At 40.8% G+C, this 22,285-nt stretch overlaps 1 protein-coding gene across 1 annotated transcript; it reads left to right on the plus strand.

The window, feature by feature from the left end:
• The first annotated feature begins 300 nt into the window (after positions 1 to 300).
• Positions 301 to 19,034, plus strand: LOC124263785 (sodium-coupled monocarboxylate transporter 1-like). The gene is made up of 15 exons (XM_046698492.1): positions 301 to 666; positions 1,135 to 1,200; positions 2,491 to 2,542; positions 3,983 to 4,050; positions 7,237 to 7,391; positions 10,157 to 10,297; positions 10,870 to 11,002; positions 11,880 to 11,968; positions 12,627 to 12,742; positions 13,348 to 13,415; positions 14,224 to 14,310; positions 14,412 to 14,620; positions 17,219 to 17,319; positions 17,975 to 18,093; positions 18,439 to 19,034. The coding sequence occupies exons 1-15, from the start codon at positions 301 to 303 to the stop codon at positions 18,607 to 18,609; spliced, it is 1,941 nt and encodes a 646-aa protein (XP_046554448.1). The 3' UTR covers positions 18,610 to 19,034.
• The last annotated feature ends 3,251 nt before the right edge of the window (positions 19,035 to 22,285 follow it).

The following is a 22,285-nucleotide window of genomic DNA, read 5'->3' on the forward strand; positions in this document are numbered from 1 at the left end:
ATATTCTTATCTTCTTTTTCTTCTCTTTTTTTCTGTGCACGTGACGTTTTCTTCCTCTGGCTATGTTAATGGCATTTTATTATTCAAAGTGGGGCAATATAACTGCCTCGACTATCCGGGACCTCTACAATCGAGCTATAACCAGCCTGGTGTGTGTTGTGTACAATAAAATGCTCCTATATACGACACGCGTCATAATACGTTCACAGGCCGAGTATATATAAAAACGTGCTGTGGCTTGTAAACAGGCTCGTCGCTGTTCAGGAGATGTACATTGTATGCTGAGTAAGGTTGAACGACATGGAAGCAGATTACAGCATCTACACCGGCAAAGCAAAGGCATTCTCAGTCGTTGACTATGTCCTCTTCTCTCTCACCTTGGCAGCATCGTTAGGGATCGGGCTCTTCTTTGCCATCAAGGACAGAATGAAACTGGAATCGGAGGAGTATCTCTTAGGTGGTCGCAAGATGTATGCAATCCCTGTAGCGTTGTCGCTGTTGGTGACATTTATGTCCGCGTTAACGTTGCTCGGGGCGCCGGCCGAGATTTACAACTACACGACGATGTACTGGTGGATATGTGCATCGTTTGTGTTGGCGATAATACTGTCGGGTGTAGTGTTTATTCCGTTCTTTTTCAAACTGGGAGTCACAAGTGTGTTTGAGGTGAGAATCGTTGTCATCTGACTTAAGATAGATAAAAAATATGATGTACAAGAATAGCAGAAAAAGTGGTTGGGATTCATTCTGCCACATATCAAAATTAATGCATCTGTCATTTAGCTGATGCAACCGGTGAAGATCTAGGTAAGAATTGGTCTTAAGCAGCACAGGCTTGTCGTAAGAGGCGACAAACGGGATCAAGCTCGCTGACTTGGTTAACACATGTCATCGTATCCCATCTGCGTACATCGATGCTCATGATGTTGATCACTGGATTATGCAGACTCCGATATATCCAGACCGCCGACATGGTGGATGCAGAGTGGGTGTTAAACAACAAACAAACACATACTAGTTTAGGCCACTTGTTAAGTGTACATAGATAACCAAGCAGTCTCTATGGGGATGTTGTGCATCAGAAAACGTTTCATGTTGAGTTGACATCAGAGATTATACATTATTTTGTTTCAGTATCTTGAGATGAGGTTCAACAAAGCTGTCCGCATTTTTGGTGTCGTCATGTTTCTTATATTCACGGTATGTTCAATTGTGTTTCTATATCATTTTGTATAACATTATGACATAGTTTGTTAGATTTAAAACCGTAACCAGTGATAATCATCAGTATAAAGGGTGATTTGTATTTAGGCTACATCAAGAAATTACCAACATTATGAACAAAGTCCCCGCCAGCTGTTTAAAGTAATTGTATTATTTTGAAAAGGCAAAATTTGATATGTATGGAATCCAAGGGCCATTGTCGCCTTGACGTATTGTCCCATTATCGCGTTGTCGCCCTTACGAAAACAAGCATTAGATGTCAATATTAACCGAAGTGCAACAACGTGGTAATGTCCCATCTGGGATTCCATACATAGGAAAAAGCAAACATTAATATGAAACTTCAGCACCAGAGCAACACCAGTCTCAATCAACCGGCGACACAAGATTCCACAAAATAATGGTTATATGGTGAGGAAACCATATGCTTCCTGAAAGTACTACTGTTTCTTGAGCCAGATTATTTCATTCTTGTTTTATTCTTTCTTATTTTTGTATTCTTCATATAATATCATACCCGTGAAGGTCCGGGCTAGAATATTGATCTTCAGTAAACCATTCTTGTCGTAAGAGGCGACTAACGGGATCGGGTGGTCAGGCTCGCTAACTTCGTTCACACATGTCATCGGTTCCCAATTGCACAGATCGATGCTCATGCTGTTGATCACTGGATTGTCTGGTCCAGACTCGATTATTTACAGACCGCTGCCATATAGCTGGAACATTGCTGAGTGCGGCGTAAAACTAAATTCACTCACTCACTTTTAATAGCAAAGTCTTTGTTTCAAAAGCTAATTTGATTTAAAGTTAGTGTGGTGTATATTAAGAATGCCTGATTTTATCTTGGTAATGTTGGGTTTTTTAACAAATAAAACATATCAAAAGCGTCCCACAAGGAGCTCAATTTCCCCGTCCCTCCTTACTGTACTAATTAACAGTACAAGTCCTTCTGCCTGTGTACAGGTATGTCCACAATACAGTCATGTCTTGGTATCATTTCAGCTGGTATACATGTCCCTAGTGTTGTACGCCCCGTGTACACCTGTGTACAGGTATGTCCACAATACAACCATGTCTTGGTATCATTTCAGCTGGTATACATGTCCCTAGTGTTGTACGCCCCGTGTACACCTGTGTACAGGTATGTCCAAAATACAACCATGTCTTGGTATCATTTCAGCTGGTATACATGTCCCTAGTGTTGTACGCCCCGTGTACACCTGTGTACAGGTATGTCCACAATAGTCATTCTTGGTATCATTTCAGCTGGTATACATGTCCCTAGTGTTGTACGCCCCGTCGCTGGCTTTAAATGTTGGTAAGTGAATTGTATGATTTTATCGACTGAAAAATCACGAGAAGATATATATAGTACCTTTTATCCGCAAATCGTTCATTCGGGCATCAATGAGAATCATATTGAACTTAAGAATCTATATATAGCTATTAATATAATAGCGTATGCACTATTCATTTTCTCAGACAAATTTTAAAACATTATGAATGGATTACTGAAAACAGTGATGACAATAGGTGTTCATGTGAAGGGTAAGCTACGAGAGCACCAGCCAGTCTCACAATGCGTATAACGATAGTGGTATTTGTTAAACCTAAAAACCTTCAGTTTGTCTCTGAATGTGCAGCGTCGTTCCCTGGCACAGAAATCGTATTTTCTTTAATGCGACAGAGAATTCAAAAGAGTTACGATTTTATCAGTGAGTTGCTCATTCAGGCAGCAATGAGTATCATACGAAAGCCTAATGCTGCCATTTTTGTATATGTCTTCAGCGAAATTTTACGTTGCTTCAAGTATTCACTCGTTACTTCAAGTTTCTTTCAAAAACTCGAAATTTCAAGTTTTGAAAGAAACTTCAAGCAAGGAGAAATTAATCGAAATTACGAGAAAGTATATAAGTGAAATACCGACAAACTAATCGAAGCAAAGAGAAATTTCGCTGGAAAAAAATATTTATGCTACAAAAGTGGCAGCATTAGGTTTTCGTAGTATCATTCTTAAACATAAATATCTTTTTAAGCAACACTATATATAGCCATCAGTATAATAGCGTGTACACAGACCAGTTTGCCATTGCATACACAACGTTGTTCCCCGGCCCAGATAACATACTCTGTTTATGTCCGCCATGTAACAGTAAAGTATGGTAAACACGATAACATGTTATACATCGGCATGTGCCGCTCGGTCCTTTGATGGGACAGATGTAATTCTATACTGTCTACACATACACGTTATACGTAATCGGTACTGTGTACCAGGAATGTCCTTGAATTCACAACTCATCTTCAGATGTATCTGTGAAGCTCCGAGATGGAAACCGGTTTCAGCAACCCAAGCTTATCGTAAAAAGCTTGTCCTATGGAGTCGGGTGGTCAGACTCGCTTACTTGGTTGACCCATGTTATATATCACAACTGCGTTGTAGACTAACGCTCACCACGTCAATGTTATTGTTTGATCCAGATTCGATTATTAACCGACCGCCGTCATATTGCAAGCACATTGCTAAGTGCGTGGATATGCAAAAATAAACGTCTGCAGATGATTCGTACATTCGAGGCTCAACAATGCTTATCAAGTCTGAAATACAGTATGATTTATCAAATAATGTACGTTTAATAGTCATAGAAATACAATGCATGAGACATAATCACATGTTCATGTGCATAACGTCATTACAATATTACATGTGTTTGTATGAAATATCGTGGGTATTCTCATGAACCGTTATTTGTTTCAGTAACAGGAATAAACCTATGGGGTTTACTGGCCTCCGTCGGTCTCATAGCTACTGTATACACAGCTGTGGTGAGTTGTTGTTGTTTAATGAGATACCGTTACTAACCGATATGGTCGTCTCTGATTAAAAACACCATGCTTTAAATAGTAAGTTATAATTAAACACATATTGTTTCTTATGTATGTATCGTAATTCTATACTTATCCCAAAATAATACAGTCAGTTATATATACGAGTGAATATACCTTCCTGTCGAAGACCTTCAGACCTTCATTAAAGAAACGTCAACAAAATTGTTCATGCTTTAGAGATGCCAGGATCCGATGACCGGTTCCTAATCTACGTTATCCCAAATACGATTTTGCTATGCTAATGGCGGTTTCTGAAATTATTCGCTAAAAGATTGAAGCTTCCGACTGTACGTTATCGCAGGATAAAGCGCACCTTTTGTGACACGTCGCAATGGCTGACGTCACGACGTCCTGCAGATTACCTCCCTTGTGAACGAACGTATTCCGTCGTTCTTTCTTTGCTGTCAGGCAAGACGGTAGATCAACACCGATTATTAACAGGTAAAACAGTTTCCTGAAACTAGTCACTTACTTAGAAAACATATATGGCAAAATCATATCAACAATCTCTCAGGGGTATTTTTAAGAACATATTTAAACCGCCGTGTCCACATCAGCCACAAACCGAGGCGGGAGTTCGTGTCCCAGATAAAACGTCTCCGGGCAAAGACAAGAGCAATCCTTGAATAGTTCCCAAGCCACACGTACACATTTGTTCAGCTGTGGAGATCTAGTGCTCAACATTCTTATTCAAACAAAACCAATCGCTGTTGATCTACCTCCGACCTGTTCGTCCTACGTCGACGCCATATCACGCCCCACACCGTGGATTCACGTCGGCTAGCGCGTCATGTAGTGCAATAAACTGTGTAAACACAGTCTGCTGCCTTTAGTGGTTGCAACATTTACGACTAAAACATCAACTCTACTTAATGTTAACACTTTTTTCAGCGAAATTTCTACGTAATACTAATGCTGCCACTTTTGAAGCGCAAAATAATTTATAGAAACTTGAAATAACGAGAAAATACTCGAATCAACGAGAAAATAATCTAAGCAATAATAAATTAATCGAAATAAAGAAAAAAATCGAAACAACGTCGGTTCAACTAGGCCCCACAATGTATCTGAGGAATGTTTCGTGTCACATGGTTAAATTGAAGCAAATTACCAATATAAATGAATATAAAAACATCTTATTTTTGCATGGTGTTATGGATGATCATACACAAAATGAAAAGAAAATTTGGCTTAGTGAAAATACAGACTAGAAATCTTAGTCACATGTTATTCTGGTCAAAACTTTGTCCCTTCACAGTGGACAGGCTATTATGTGGAACAGTATGTTCGATTGTTCGAAGGTTTTCAATTTGAAGCACCGTTTATTACAGACAATATTGCTAATAACACACAAGGTTAGTTTTTTAAATCAGGAATGTTAGAAAAGTATCAACGCTTCATCTACTTGTAACATATGTTATATTTGGGATTACACTTTCTTAGTAAAGTACAGATTTTAGTACATGTTTTGGGTTGAGTCCCATCCGGGATTCGAACCCACACCCTTCATCTACACCCCCTCAAACCATACCCTCACCCCCATCCTCCTCATCTGTAGCGTAAGAAAGTATAGTTTTGCCTTGAACTATTACCTCTGTGAATCATGTTGCTTTAACTATTCTACAGGGAAAACCTATAACCTATAGCATTACAGATGGGGCAAAATGATCCGTACATGACCTTAATGTATACATTGCATTTCAAGTTGCTCGGAGGCCTCGTTTTTTGTCTTCTGATTGCAACCTTACAGTGTACATAACCCTTACTGAAAACAAATACCTACATACAGAAATGTCTGTTTCACAAAGAACGGATTACAAATTCTGGTCTTTATCTGGAGAGTGCAAAAGCCGTGACTCGGAGTTCTCCTTTAAGATCAAGGTCAAGGCTGATGTACGTACACAACAGTGTATACGTAGAGCCGACGTTCAAACACATCACTGTATGCGTGTTTACCTAGTTTCTACCCCCCTGGGTTGGTTATAGCTGGTTAATGGCCTATATATATCGGAACCTCTGACAAATACTTAGCTGTCGCACCAGTCCAACTGAAATAGGTCATTCAAACAAATCTTCACGTGGCTGTCACCCCTCGTTATGCGATTTTACTTAATCCACCCACCCTATAGAGATTCAAGGTTAGAACAGGTCCCAACAACAAGCTGGTCAGAGAGGTGACTAAACGGAACGAGTGGTCAAGCGGGTGTGAATTGATTGTGTGAATCGGTAGTAGGATTATCGATCACTGGACTGTTTGGTCTTGACTTGATTTGCTTTGAACGGCCGCTGTCATATACATGAAGCTTGAATTGTGTGAGTGCGTATTTAAATAACAAACTTCAATGCACCGTGGTCCGCCGTTCGAAACCAAGGTCTATGGAGTTGCGTCCCTTTATAAGTTGTGACGTTAACGTCCCGCAGTGACAGTGTATGCCGGTGCTCGAGTGAATGTCGGCGTTCCTCTTACTTTAGGCATTCCATTTACATTTAGCTGGACAATGTGACATTCCAAAAATATGGACAATGTGACATTCCAAAAATATTGTCTAAAGCGGCTTGAAACCTAAGGAAGGATAACAATATATGGATGAACCTATCTTCTTCGGTTTGTTTGTTTTGTATGTAGTTTAAAACCGCAGTTAGCATTATTCTAGCTCAATAACGGCATCTACGCAACTGATAAAATGGTATGGGCCATCAACGTCGGCCATCCCGTAAGCAACCTCTTACGACGAATGTAGGTTGAAGGTTAACCCGAATTTTTAAGGGCGTTACATTTCGGTAATTGTACAGGCAAAATTATCTTGTTTTATTTGTCTTTGAATATTCATGACAATTAGGATACCATCTCCAAATTAATAAAACTGGGAATACTATAGAACGACATGTATACCATGTCATGCGACCATTACCTTCATTAATCTGATATTTTCTCTGCAACGAGTTTATAAATTCCAAATTTCACTGATATAAGCATTACCAATATTTTTCATGAGCCATGATTCTTCATGGCAAATGGTAGACTTGATAAATAATGAATTTTTTTAATTCTGTGAATATAATGATTTATATCAAGGAGAACGTGTTCGTTTATCGATAACTCCACCGATCTCTTCTGTGTAGGGTGGTATGAAGGCCGTGTTGTGGACAGACACGCTGCAGGCGGTCATCATCGCCGCTGGGTTGTTTGCAGTTCTCATCCAGGGTTCCATCGTCATGGGAGGATTCCAGAACGCCTGGAGCATTGCCGCCAACAGATCTAGGATCAACTTCCACGAGTAAGGCCATTTCTGTTTAACAATATATAATATCAATAATGTTATCCATGCCAAATGTTACCACAGGATGAACAGAAAACAGGATACGCGATGGACAACAAATTCTTACCCCATCATCAATTAATGAACAAAGACCTAAGCGCATGCTCATGTCTATAATGGGTGCTTATTTATAAACGAGATTTGATGACAAGGTTATCGGGAGTCAACTAGGGGGAGAACAATGTACTTACATAATATTATACATGTATATAACATATTGCAGAAATATCCTTTATGGTGTAATGATGTGAATACAATTTTCAAACGTATACTTCCTTTTCTAGCAGCTTATTTAATATCTTTTGGAAAACTCTTCTTTTCAGTGTTTTTACCCTACCGAATTCTTTAAACTTCAGCCTGCAGCAATTCCCTTAAATACAAAAGCCCAGAGGGGTCAAAATGTTTTTCCTGTCTTAAAATTGGTAATAAGCAATTTTTCTGGTAGTTACCACTTTTTTCTGGTAAATACCACTTTCGAAACTAGTAATTACCACTTTTTGCTGGTATTTACCACATTTGAAACTGGTAATTACTAGTGGTGTAACGATTCATCGATAGTATCGATGTTTGCATCGTCAACTACGCGATACGAGTGCATCGATACAAAACACGTTTAGGCAATATATCAGGATATTTATATCGCGAGGGTCCATGATACATCGATCTATCGCCACAAGAGACGATATATCCCGATACTACTTAAATATTACTTAAAGTTGTAGGGAGTATTGCATATAAGTCATAGGAAGGGAGTCTCTTTTCTGAATTTTAAAAACAAACTGAACCTAAAAGGAATTTGTTTGTGTCTGCCATCTTTGTTACATGAACAAAGGAGTTAGTGTATCAGTGAAAGCATGTGAACAATCTCTGTCAACTGTAAAGACTTGTCTTTAAGTAATTTAAACATGTTTTAGTTGTTTGACAAATAACACCATTTATTAACAACTATGAACGATGTCTTAGCTTTGTTAAGAAAGAAAGCTAAAATTTAGAAAGCATACTTATGAGTTTTTTGCAGTGATTCTGGTATAAATTACTGTATAAATTGTCCGTGAAAGCATTGGTGCAGAAACACAACTTTCCAAGGGAAACCTAGATCAAGGTATACTGAATATGTTTGATTGTACTTTCTTAAGCATTAAATGCTGAAACTTTATTACATGAACAGCCTTTTAAGTGTGTGTGAATGTAACACCTGTTCTGCTGTATAACAAATAAAGATTCAGTCATTTTATCTATCATATACATCCTGTTTTAAGGATTGTAAAGTATCGGGATAAGTATCGTATCGCCATCACTGTATCGTGATGATAATCGTCTCCCAGGTTCCTTGCCAATACTTTCATGATATATCGTCTCGCCTCATTAAACTAGTATCGGGATATATCGTCTCGCCACTTAGGCCACGATACACAGCTCTAGTAATTACCACTTTTTTCTGGTAAATACCACTTTTGAAACTAGTAATTACCACTTTTTGCTGGTATTTACCACATTTGAAACTGGTAATTACCACTTTTTTTTCTGGTAAATACCACTTTTGAAACTGGTAATTACCACTTTTGAGTACACTTCACCTGGTATACATTGTGTCAGACGTTGCTGTATGTGCATTTTCTTATACATTGCCCATATGGTGAAACATGACAAGTGTCATATATATCATATGTGCACATATCACTTTTGCCTAGCAACAATTGTTTTTGTATTTCGTCCTCTGTGATTAAACGGTTGAAAGTGACGTCAATGAAGAGGGCCGTCATAGTTGCTTACCGTGTTTAACTTCACAAATTTACACGAATAAAATGGATAATAAAGACATTATTACACTCGAGCATGTGTGTCATATGACTAATACGAAACCCGTGCAAAATTATGTATTTAGTGTACCAAATTTCACACTCGTCTCGTATAAGACATATGACACCCTTGCTCGTGTAATGATCTCTATATATTAGGTACTAGTGGGCCCGTTGGCTCAGAAGTACCGCATCCGGCTTAAAATCTGGAAGGCGCCGGTTCGATCCCAGCTAGAGTCGGATGGTTTCCTCCTTGAGCAAGAGGATTTTTCCCACATTTGCTCCAGGCCACCCAGCTTAGATCGGGTAACCATAAGAATATAGTGAAGGTGATGTGAACGATTAACTTTGTTGCCTATACCCCAGAGTCGTTGACCATGAGAGCTGATCATGACAAGGAAAGTAGTCTGATCTAGATCCGATTACTGGGGTAGTAATATGTTCATAGCGCCTTCAGCGCGCTCGCTGGGCGCGATATAAAAGGGCATGTATTACTATTTTTATGCAAATATATATAGAGGATACTAAACGAACTTCCGTGTAATGCCATTGTTATTAAACGAGTTAATAAATAAAGTGGAAATAACCAGTTTAAAATGTGGTAATTAACATTTTCAAAAGTGGTATTTACAAGAAAAAAGTGGTAATTACCAGTTTCAAAATAGTAACCAGAAAAAGTGGTTATTACCAGTTTTAAAACAGAAAATTCAAGAAAACATTTTGAGCTCTCTGGGCTTTTGTACCTCTCGCCTTTCGTACTAAAACGATATGTTTCTATCAGTATTGCTTTTCGACAAGCCATTGATTTTTAAAGTAACAAACTATAAAAGTCTACAACATGAGAATCTTATTGTCACTGTTACGTTGGATGTACTATTCAACGTATACCAAACAGATATGCCATCACAGTTAGCATGTCTCCAGGGTCAGTGCTGATCCCACAACACGGCATTCTGTATGGACGATCGTTATCGGCGGAGGTTTCTTGTGGGTGAGCAACTATGGCATCAATCAGGCGCAAGTACAGAGGGCTCTCTCCTGTCCGTCAGTCAGGAAGGCACAGCTGTAAGCAATAAGTTTGTGATCACAAAGGTATCGCATATTGGTTTTATCATGGATGAAGTAGGGTGAAGTACGATATGTGGATTAACAACGTCTTCATTTTAATATCTGTAAATATACTTCTCATTAACACTCAGTACAATACTTTCTGTTTTATTCGTCCATATGTTTTACCCTTACTTAAAACTCCCACTTCTAACTAAACCATAATGAAATTTATTATTAATGTTTGAGCATTAATCCTTAGGAAAATTGATATGGATAAATATTATTTGTTTGATGTTAAATCTTTTTAATCTTTTTAATACCTTAATTTGTTAACCATGAGGCACTTTTAAAGTGGTGTTTAATCCACTAATTAAACTCACCAAGACTAGCATTGCTATGTATCTCAAACTAACTTATTTATTGTGACACAATTCTCCTTTATTTCACCTTTCTCGACATACTTATCATTCTTAGGAATTGACGATTTTAATATGCTGAAAGCACGATATGGGACTGATTAGAATGGTCGAATTATTATTATGATTGGCAAATGAGTACGATGTAACAATTTCTATCTTTGTCTGCAGTGCTCTTTTCGTGAATCTGATCGGCCTCATCTTCATCGTCAGCATGTGCTGCATGATAGGCATCGTCATGTTCGCCTTCTACGCCGACTGTCATCATCTCCAGTACAACAACCTCATCTTTAGTGCAGATCAGGTACACGTTATTATCACTACTTGACATCATGGACACGCGTGGGACTTTGTTTAAATGATATATTGAACCACCGATCAATATATATCACATTACCAACATGTGCCCCTCCAGTAAACAGAAACAGAGAACCAGTCAAATGTAATCGGTAAACATACAAGGCAGCATCTGTTAGGCAGTGTGAAACACACGTAAATTCGGCTTTTGTTCCTCCGACCAGAAATACGTGAAACAAATGTTGTGGCAAATCAATGTAAAAACATTATTGAAATGTACGAGCCATAACCTGCTGAAAATGTTTCCTAAACACTCCTGCCCCACTATATTCCTTTTTTATTTTCTAAGCTATTTTAGAATTTTGAGGAAATCTCAAAGAAACTATTTGAAAGGTTTAGATTTTATTAATTATTTCGACTCATCGACTTGAATTTTGGGGAAAACCTGCACTTACTTTTTTGATATGCCTCTAACATACTATCGACACATATACATATACACACAGTGACACATATATTGCAGCCACATAGGAGCCTAGAAGATATGGATTAGAACTGGTCTCTAGGAACCCATGCTTGTGAGACTTATAACATGATCGGGTCGTCAGACTGATTTACGTGTCATCGTATCAGAATTGCGCAGATCGATGTTCAGGGTGTCAATTACTGGATTGTCTTGTCCAGATTTTAATGATCACCGTAATACACCTGATAAATTAAGGACAAACAAACAAACCATAGCCTCATAGGAGCACAAAGATCATTTCCATAAACACTTCATGTGTTCCTCAGCGAAACCTACATAGACTGCTGGCATCAACTTATGGAGCTTCTAATCAAAATTGAACAGATATTACAGAATATACAATCCACATTATCCACAGCTGTTGCCGCTGTATGTGATGGACATCCTGGGACACCTTCACGGACTGCCGGGAGTGTTTGTATCCTGCATCATCAGCGGAGGACTCAGGTACACGGTTATCTCCCTTAACTATGTGGTCACGTGACAGACTGAGATTGCGCTTAACAGTAAAACAGAATACATGTTTTGTCATTGACGTCAATAGTAACGTTAACTGAACCATCAACAGCTATTACATGTACATGTATGCATAGTTTGGCCTTAAAGAAGCAACAGAAATACATAAATTGACCACCTCAGACAGCTCCTTTTTCGAGTACAGGAAGCTAAACAGACCAACCCTAGTTCCGCACAAAATGGCAACCGCAGAAAATACCATGGGCCACATTCAGCATAAGTAATAACGGGAAGAAAGACAGCACTAATCATTAACAAATATGGTCAATTATAATTATGGCTAGAGGTACATTCAAAAACACAAAACTCTTACATAAAATCACACAATTGTCGGATGATTCAGTCTGCAGTAAAGGTGTGCTGCATGCGGAATCTGATTTGTTGTAGTATGACCTAAACTATATACGCGTGCCTGAACACAATTTCTTGCTTTAAGAGATATCTGGCTGTAAATGAAGCAATATAAAGAGGCGTCTGTTTATACTATACACTGTATAAGACTTAAATACAAACCAATATCCAACTTTTATGTTGTGGAGGTATGTAATAGTTTCATGTCGGACAAATCTGTCAGTTGTGTCTGTTTCAGCTCGCTGTCCTCAGGTTTCAATGCAATAAGTGCCGTAATACCCAAAGACCTAATCCAGCCATTCTGCTGCGGCAAGATGACGGACAGGACTGTAACTATTCTGTGCAAGATTATTGGTAGGTGGCCACCGCACCAGTATCTTGCAACAAATGTATATGGACACACTCTACAGATTATGTATACAGGGGCGCGCCTAGTGGTTAAAGTGTTCGTTTGTCACGCCAAAAAACCCGGTTCGATTCCCAACTTGGACACAATGTGTGAAGCCCATTTCTTGGGTCTTCCGCCGTTATATTAATGGAATATTGCTACCATAATGAATAAGACAGGTCCCCTGTGGCGATTCCGGTCAAACCAAGTCGGTAGTAAGGGGATCGGGTGGTCAAGCTCTATGACCTGGCTGATCCTGCATCCCCGTTGCTCATACTCACAGTCACTGGTTAACAAGTCCAGACTTAGATATATACAGACACAGATATATTTGACACAGTGGTGACTACGGCCGAAAGAACATTCTATTACCCGTAGTATACGCGTCTTCGCGTCATTTTAGCAACACAAATATTTCTTCCAGTTGAAATTGTAATGCAAGGATAAAGTTGAGGATTTTCCAAGCATTTGATATACGTGGGAAAGTAAAAGGAAATTGAAACTTGAAAGAAGAGTTTTACCCCAAATAAAAGCAAATGAGTAGTGTACTTGTTGTTTTTCCTTTAAACAGTGTTCATAGTTGGCGGTCTGACGATAGCCCTGGCGTTTGTTGTGTCACAGTTAGGGAACGTGATGCAGGTACGTGAAGTAGTAGTTGCACTTTGGGGGCTGTATCTAGTAATATACCTACACTTTTGTCTATGGAGCATGTAAGGTAATGTTCACAGATTACCAAGTATTTGGGACTGCCATAAAATATTCACGAAACATGTTCATGCCTATGTTTATTCCACGCAGAGCTGGTGGCAGGGTGGTGGTTATAGTCCCTTATTATTCACTAACATATTTGAAGTTCGAATCGTGGATGCAGGAATAAAGTGTCCTTGATTTTGGTTCACCTCTGGAATTGTGAGAAACCTTTCCTTTACAGAGAAATATTGTGTAAATGATGGAACCCGTGAAGATCAGGGCTAGAATTGATCTTCAGCAACACATACTTGTCGTACTAGGCGACTAACATGATTGGATGGTCAGTCTCGCTGACTTTGTTAACCCTTGTCATCGTATAGCAACTGCATAGATCGATGCTCAGACTGTTGACCACTGGATTGTCTGGTACAAACTCGATTATATACAAATAACCGTTATATGGCTGGAATATTGCTGAAGAAGTCGTTAAACAAAAACAAAAGTCCTCACATGGGTACAAAAGAAGCGTTCTCACCAGCTGTGATATCCGAAATTCTGTACATCACTACACTGTCCCATGCTCTAACCACTGTCCGAAACATATTCCTTGGTAATGTTAAAATAGTGGTGAACATTATATAAATGGGTTCGGTAAAATCATTGACGGCTTTTTAACATGTAATTGATTGTAAGTTACTGTAGCATTCTACGATAATGCTATGTTACACACACCTGATCCACAACGTTTCTTCTTTAGGCTGCGTACAGCGTGACAAGCGTTCTCAGCGGTCCTATGTTTGGCCTCTTCATCCTAGGGATGTTCTTCCCGTGGGCAAATTCTTGGGTAAGCATAGTTTCAATTAACAGACTTTCCTATTGTCGTCGACACTGACTGACTGAACGTTTGGCTTGAGCATTATTTGCCACCATTTGCAATTCTTGTAGGGTGCTCTGGCTGGGGGTCTGACGTCGGTTACACTCATGGTCTGGATCTGTATTGGTGCATATCTGAACAAAGCGTCCACCGGTGTTTTGTCATCCTTTTCAACTGCCGGCTGCAACTGGAACGTCACTACAACGTCAGCTACGCTGCCAACCACTTCCATACCATTAAACATAACCACAGATGCTGTCCTTCCTTCGCCAGGCTCAAGGTATGCATTTTTATCAGATACTCGTTCTTATCTGTGGGATTTTACAATGTTTCCAGAACAATGATATATTCTGATTAAGAAGTTGTCAATTCATTGCTACGCCAACATAACTAAATAAACAAAAGTGACATAGCCCGTTCAATAATCGTAGGAACTCTCTTCTGGCATCGCCCACTGTACGACTCGGGCTCATAAGTTTGTGTTTATGATGCAAGCAGTGATGATAACAAGTGTTCTTGAAAGGGTGAGCGTATCCTGCTCCCCGTGTAGCACCCGTGACGATCACATAAAGGATACAGTCAGTTATTCAACCGAACAAATTATCCTTTGCCATGATCATATAGCCATATGCCACCATGATGCCTATATATACTGAGTCAAAAAAAGAAACTTCACATTCTATCTTCAGGGCACTATAAAAGAACAAGACTGACTGACTGACTGAGTTTAGTTTTACGCCGCTTTTAGCAATATTCCAGCAATATCACGGCGGGGGGACACCAGAAATGGGCTTAACACATTGTGCCCATGTGGGGAATCGAACCCGGGCCTTCGACGTGACGAGCCAACGCTTTAACCACTAGGCTACCCCACCGCCCCATAAAAGAACAAGAGATGGTAAGATGGTTAAATTGTTATTATGTCATTGCTCAGATCTGTGTGATGTACTCGATAAACTAACAGTGCCATAATCAGTTCCATTAGGCTACACAGCCGTTCCAAAACATGGGTATACAGAATGTCAAGTCACAAGAATAAAAATGCGAAATTTCTCAGTTCAATATCGTGTATGGCCGCCCCGCGCATTCACCACTGCCAAACACTGTCTCCTCATCGACTGCCTGATGCTTGTGAACACCTGGTTGGGGATTCTGCGCCATTGCTCTTGCAAGGGAGCGCCAAGTTCCTGCAAATTCTGAGGTTGGTTCCTAAGACCACGAAGCCTTCTCCCAAGTGCATCCCAAACGTGCTCTATTGGATTAAGGTCAGGGGACCTCGATGGCCAGTCCATGACGTTGATTCCAGCGTTTTGAAGGACATTTCGTGTCAACATCGCGGTATGCGGCCGAGCATTATCATGCTGGAACTGTAGACCTGGGCCATGAGCCGCCATGAAAGGAACGAGTTCAGGGGTGAGCACCTGGTCGCGGTAAGCAGCAGCTGTGAGGTTTCCACGGATGACCAGAAGTCGGGAACGGTTGTTCCCACAGAAAGCACCCCACCCCATGCAACTTCCGCCCCCGAATCCGTCGACTTCCTGTACACAACACTGGGCATACCGTTCACGACGTCGTCTCCAGACTCTATGCCTGCCGTCCGCGAATCTGAGGGTAAACCTGGATTCATCGCTAAAGACGACTCGATTCCAGTCTCTCTGGGTCCATCAGAGGTGCCGTTGGGCCAACAGCAGACGTTTACGTTGATGAAACGGCGTCAATATTGGCCCACGGTATGGACGTCGAGAATGGAGATTGGCAGCTCGCAACCGATTTCGACTGGTCTGTGAGGACAGTCGACTTCTAAACATCTCAGCCCTGGTTCGTGTAGCCGGCAGAAATCTGTCACGTAGGTGACGTAGGACGATTTGACGGTCTTCTGCTCGTGACGGCACACATGGACGACCCGACCTTGGGCTATCGGAAGTGGTGCCAGTTTGTTGTAGACGACCTCGCAAGTCATACACAGTACGACGGCTGCATCCCATTGCTCTTGCGACGTCAATAACTGATCTTCCCGCTTGCAACATGCCAACGGCACGTTCACGTTGCACATTTGACAATCGTGGCATTTCAAGTACCGTTAGAACTGTGGTTTAAAAGTGTTTTTTCAATTCTTGAGGCCAATGCAAACACGTGCATATGAAGAAAACTTCGATGCGAAGATCACATGATCGACTGCACGTGCAAAACCTGATTTGGCACTAACGTCATTTGCACGACCAATGGATGGGTTTGAGTGGGTTTTGCTAACGTTTTTCTAGAGTCGAAAGATAGGGATCCCATTTCGGATACATAGATGTATCATCAGAGAAAAATTATTCATTATTTTTCAAATTACATTTTGTGAAGTTTCTTTTTTGACTCAGTATATAACAACTATTTGAAATGCCCCTATTAAACCTCAAGGTCGAGGCGCGGGAAGGGAAATCGTTAAGCCACCGCAATTCGATGACTACTTTTTCTCATTTATAACTATGAATATTTCAAAGGTAAACTTTCTAAAAATAATTCACTTCAATGTCACTCCCCACTCTACACATGGAACATGGTTGGTCATATGCACACGGTTGCGCTGTTGAGGTGCATCCTTCCCAGAATCCGCAGGTAGCCGGTTCTCATTCAAGGCTTGTCCTGATTATGATCCTTGGCCCGTTAACGCAAGGTTTAGAAGTTATAAACCTCGACCGGCTAGTCGCTTTTGACTTTCCCTTCACATAGGTAATTTCCTATTCTATAAATGAAAACCTGTTTGAAGCGTCGTTAAATCCCAGTCTGCTCACCAAAGCAGCACACAAACATATTACATTTTCAAAGCAGTTATCCTCAGAGAAGACGTTGTCTGATGAAGATGAAAAATGATGATACCTTTTTTTTTCAGTGACCCTTTCTACCCACTGTATGAGTTATCGTACTTCAATTACTCTCCGACAGCTGTAGCGGTGGTTGTTGTAGTTGGCCTTGTCGTCAGCTTCATCACAGGTGAGTATCACTATTTCCCATGTACGGGTAAGGTTGGCTGGTGGGTTACACTCTGCACTCAGCAATATACCAGGTACATGGCGGAGATCATAATACATTTCAGGAGATATGGATCAGTCTGCAATAAAACAATAAAGTTTCATGCGCAGAATGCGCCTATCTCCTGAAATGTATTATCATTGCACATGAAACAATTAAGCTGCACGTGGAGCATGATCCACGCCTTATGTCTTAGCGCCTGGAGTATGCATAATTGCGTTGATACGGGCGATTTATAAACAGTTATTGTTATTTTCTCCCGAAATGTATTATTATCACACACAAACCAATGAAGTGTCACGTGCTTCACGACCCATATCTCTCTAAGTGCATTATCATCCCATTTAAAACAATGTAGTAAATACATACGTATACCCCGAAGTGTATTTTCATCGGGCATGGATAAATTAGTAACAAGCAGAATGCTGTCAGCTCTATCTCTTGGTTAATGACCGACTGAAACAGATATATGAATTGTGCACGTGATGTCACTCAAATCGCTATGAGGACTATTTTGACAAAAACTCCTATGCAGTTGAAGTAGTTTCATTCAAATGCAGAACTTACAGGAGCGACAGAAAGCTAGCTAAAAGTGACTGTAATTCAATCCCTTCAGGAAGCACTGATCCTAAAACCTTGGATCCTCGTCTCATCTGCCCTCTGTTTGACCGCCTCTTCCCCTGCTTGCCGGAGATGATACTCAGACCTCTCAGATGTGGAGTTAACCACGAAGGGGTAAGATCTTTTCTGATTTATTTAAATGTTTCACGGTGTAAAACCGTAGATTGATATCAGTTGTTGTTGTTGTTGTTGTTGTGGTGGTGGTTGTTGTTGTTTAAAGCCACACTCAGCAATATTCCAACTATATGGCGGCGGTCTGTAAATAATCGAATATGGACCAGACAAATCAAGTGATCAACATGTGTCAGCCAAGTCAGCGATCCTGACCACCCGATCCCGTTGGTCGCCTTTTGCGACAAGCACGGTTCTAACCCGCATCTTTACGAGTGATTTCAATTGTGTTTTATGTGTCTAATATATTTGTATATTCTGTAAAACATTATCCCTTGTATATTTCAGAATCATGACAATGCCACGAAATATTCATTAGATCGTACAGGCGGAACCGTGGACACAAACAAGGCAATCTCCAAGTGCCATGATGATAACCAGAAACCACGACACATCAATAAAAATGATGAGTCGAAAAATGGACATACCAATCCAGCTTTTATACAATCGTATCTTTAAACTCCTTTGATTCTCAGACCTCTGCAGTGGATTCTATTACCATAATTGTAAAAGTGAGACTATGTGTCGTGATCTGGTGCCGTCTAGACTTTATAGAATCATTATGGTCATATGTTTCTTGGCTTCTTTGTATCTTATGTATGAGGTATGTAGACAAATAATTGTTATTAGTAATTGTTTTGTTGAATATTTGTTTGTGGTGGTCACTTTTTCTTGTTGGCAGTTCTATTTTATGGTGTTTTCCTTTTTATCTTTTCATTTTTAATGATCATTGTCAAGCCAGTTCTTGTGACTATGCGTTGCCTGACATAGGTCTGCAGCGGACGTGAGAACTAATTTTTTGTTTCGAAATATATTCCAATTATTCCATTTCGTGTCATGTTACATACTGATACTAAAAAATGTCACAATGCCAACTGGTTGCAGAACGATGTTTGTTTTGTTTGATGTGTGAGGACGTACTCGGCAATATTCCAGGAATATGCCGGCGGGCTGTAAACAATCTAGTCTGGACCAGACAATCCAGTGATCAAGAGCATAAACATCGACCACCGCGGTCGGGATACGATGGCATGTTTCAACTTAGTCAGCGAGCCTGACCACCCGATCCCTTTCGTCGCACTTATATGACACGCGTGCTGATTTTGTGTAATTGATAACACATATGTCCCCAGCAAAACGTCCTTGAAACGACAAAGTGGACTGTTATGGTATATTGCACGTCATTGAATATCATTTGCGTGGATCGAACCCCATGATACCAAACACTGGATTGTCTAGTCCTGACTTACAGAACGCCTTCATATTGCTGGATCAGGGCAGGTTCTGATCAGAGGTCAGACATTTCAACGCTTTTGATTGCGAAATATTACCAGAATGTGATACCTTGTTGCCAGATGAAATACTTGTCTCACATTGGTGAAACTTTACGGGCACGTTATGGACATTCCACAAAATTTACTCAGGGCAGAACTGGCATTCGATTCTACGATCCAAAGTATATGCCTCGCCCAGAGACGGAACCATACATAGCGGTTAATGCACCTTGGATGACTAGGCCAGTCATGTTCCACTTCTGTGTAAAGACACTTCTGGAAATGAAATTGTGCCTGCACTGAAATAACATCCATTTAAAAAGTTATAAAAAGTGCAGTCCATCCTCGATCGTGGAGTGTATACTTTAATATTTCCATTCTATTAAGAAAACTATCCAGGAACTTTTCACAACCGTAGCTTCACTTTATTTCCTGTTAAAATAGCCTGGCAATCAGTGAGATCTACATTCATGAATTGATCAAGAGTGTGTATTGTATGACATGAAGATATATCCAGATAATCGTGGATGAACAGAGTTGAAATACTTGTTCTTCACTGAATTACAACCCGTGAAGATCAAGGTTAGAATTGGTCTTCAGTAACCCGTGCTGGTCGCAAAAGACGACTTATGGGTGGTCAGGTTCGCTGAGTAAGTTGTCACATGTAATTGTATCCCAATTGAACGATGCCCATGATCTTGATCAACGGATTGTCTGGTCCAGACACGATTACAGACCGCCGCCATATATCTGGAATATTGCTGAGTGTGGCGTAAAACTAAATTCACTCATTCACTACTTACAGAAGGTCCTCAAACAAACATTACTATAAGCAATGTCAGTTTTGAAACTAAACCTGACAGGCTTACAGTAGAATAATGCAAGTGTCCTTGGCGGTGATTGTAGTCTCCCTGTATTTGTCATTTTAACATGGTCGTGTACACATGTGGTCTGGAGACTCTGACTGCCGCGGGCTAATGATGACAGCTTGTAGATTCTTATACCCACTGTCTGCAGTCTCCTAGTTACTGTTTCTGGGCACTAATAACCGCTGTCTGCAGTCTTCTGATGACTGTTTCTGGGCACTAATAACGGCTGTCTGCAGTCTCCTAGTTACTGATTCTGGGCACTAATAACCGCTGTCTGCAGTCTCCTGCTTACTGTTTCTGGGCTCTGATACCCACTGTCTCCAGTCTCCTAGTTACTGTTTCTGGGCACTAATAACCGCTGTCTGCAGTCTACTGGTTACTGTTTGTCGGCATTAATAACAGCTGTCTGCAATCTCCTGGTTACTGTTTTTCAGCACTAATAACCGCTGTCTGCAGTCTCCTAGTTACTGATTCTTGGCTCTGATACCCACTGTCTGCAGTCTCCTAGTTACTGTTTCTGGGCACTAATAACCGCTGTCTGCAATCTCCTGGTTACTGTTTGTCAGCACTAATAACCGCTTCCTGCAGTTTCCTGGTTACTGTTTGTCAGCACTAATAACCGCTGTCTGCAGTCTCCTGGTTACTGTTTGTGGGCTGTACCCACCGTGCAGTCTCCTGGTTACTGTTTTGTCAGCACTAATAACTGCTGTCTGCAATCTCCTGGTTACTGTTTGTCAGCACTAATAACCGCTTCCTGCAGTCTCCTGGCTACTGTTTGTCAGCACTTAACCGCTGTCTGTTTGTTGCTGGTCACTAATGACTGCTGTCTCCTGGTTACTGTTTGTCGGCGCTGGTCATCACTGTCTGCAGTCTCCTGGTTACTCTTTCTGGGCTCTAAAAACAGCTGTCTGCAGTCTCCTGCTTACGGTTTGTCGGCGCTGATACCCGCTGTCTGCAATCTCCTGGTTACTGTTTCTGGGCACTAATAACCGCTTTCAGCAGTCTCCTGGTTACTTTTTGCAGACTCTGTCTCCTGGTTACTGTTTGTCGGCATCACTGTCTGCGTCTCCTGGTTACTCTTTCTGGGCTCTCCTGTCTTACGGTTTGTCGGCGCTGATACCCACTGTCTGCAGTCTGTCTACTGTTTCTGGGTACTAATTTGTGTCTGCAGTCTCCTAGGTTCCGGTGTGTCTGCACTGTGATACCCGCAGTCTGCAGTCTTCTGCTTACTGTTTGTCTGCGCTGATACCCGCTGTCTGCAATCTCCTGGTTACTGTTTCTCGGCACTAATAACCGCTGTCTGCAGTCTCCTGGGTACTGTTTGTCGGCACTAATAACCGCTGTCTGCAGTCTCATGCTTACGGTTTGTCTGCTGTGATACCCACTGTCTGCAGCCTCCTGTGTACTGTTTGTCTGCTGTGATACCCACTGTCTGCAGCCTCCTGAGTACTGTTTGTCGGCTGTGATACCCACTGTCTACAGCCTTCTTGTTACTGTTTGTCGGCTCTGATACCCAATGTCCCTAAACTCCTGATTATTGGCTGTGATGCGCAGAATGATATGCACGATATGATTTTACTTGTATCTGATTTACTTGAACATCGTGCAATAAGTATTGCAATTCCAAACAGGTACTAGTAATCCAGATTAGGCTCAGTAGCCAGAGTTTCAATCCTCGTGAGCTCTCATGAAGGGAAATTGGAGTAACGGAGATCTTTACAACATTAAAATTGTGGACACTGACATGACGCTGAAAGGTCAAGTGTTATGATAAGTGTTAAATGTGGTTTCGAACTAACACTTCTCCAACTGTACATTGAATCCAGGGTGAACGAGTTTTTACAACGCTTTTAGAAATATTCCAGCAATATTGAATACTGAGGGCGACACCAGACGTGGGCTCCACAAATTGCGCCTGCATTGAAAAATGAAACCCGGACCTTCGACGTGACGAGGCTGGAACTGGGCTACGCTTGAAGAACTAATCTTACA

This window comes from Haliotis rubra, unplaced genomic scaffold (genome assembly GCF_003918875.1).
Source record: "Haliotis rubra isolate DU_JTF1 unplaced genomic scaffold, ASM391887v1 Scf9, whole genome shotgun sequence".
NCBI classification, from domain to species: Eukaryota; Metazoa; Mollusca; class Gastropoda; order Lepetellida; family Haliotidae; genus Haliotis; species Haliotis rubra.

Bases quoted from the DNA above. Each gene is read 5' to 3' on its own strand.
- LOC124263785 (XM_046698492.1), top strand. From the start codon at position 301: ATGGAAGCAGATTACAGCATCTACACCGGCAAAGCAAAGGCATTCTCA. The intron at 667-1,134 runs GTGAGAATCGTT...ATTTTGTTTCAG, and splicing joins GAGTCACAAGTGTGTTTGAG to TATCTTGAGATGAGGTTCAA. The intron at 2,543-3,982 runs GTAAGTGAATTG...TATTTGTTTCAG, and splicing joins GTCGCTGGCTTTAAATGTTG to TAACAGGAATAAACCTATGG.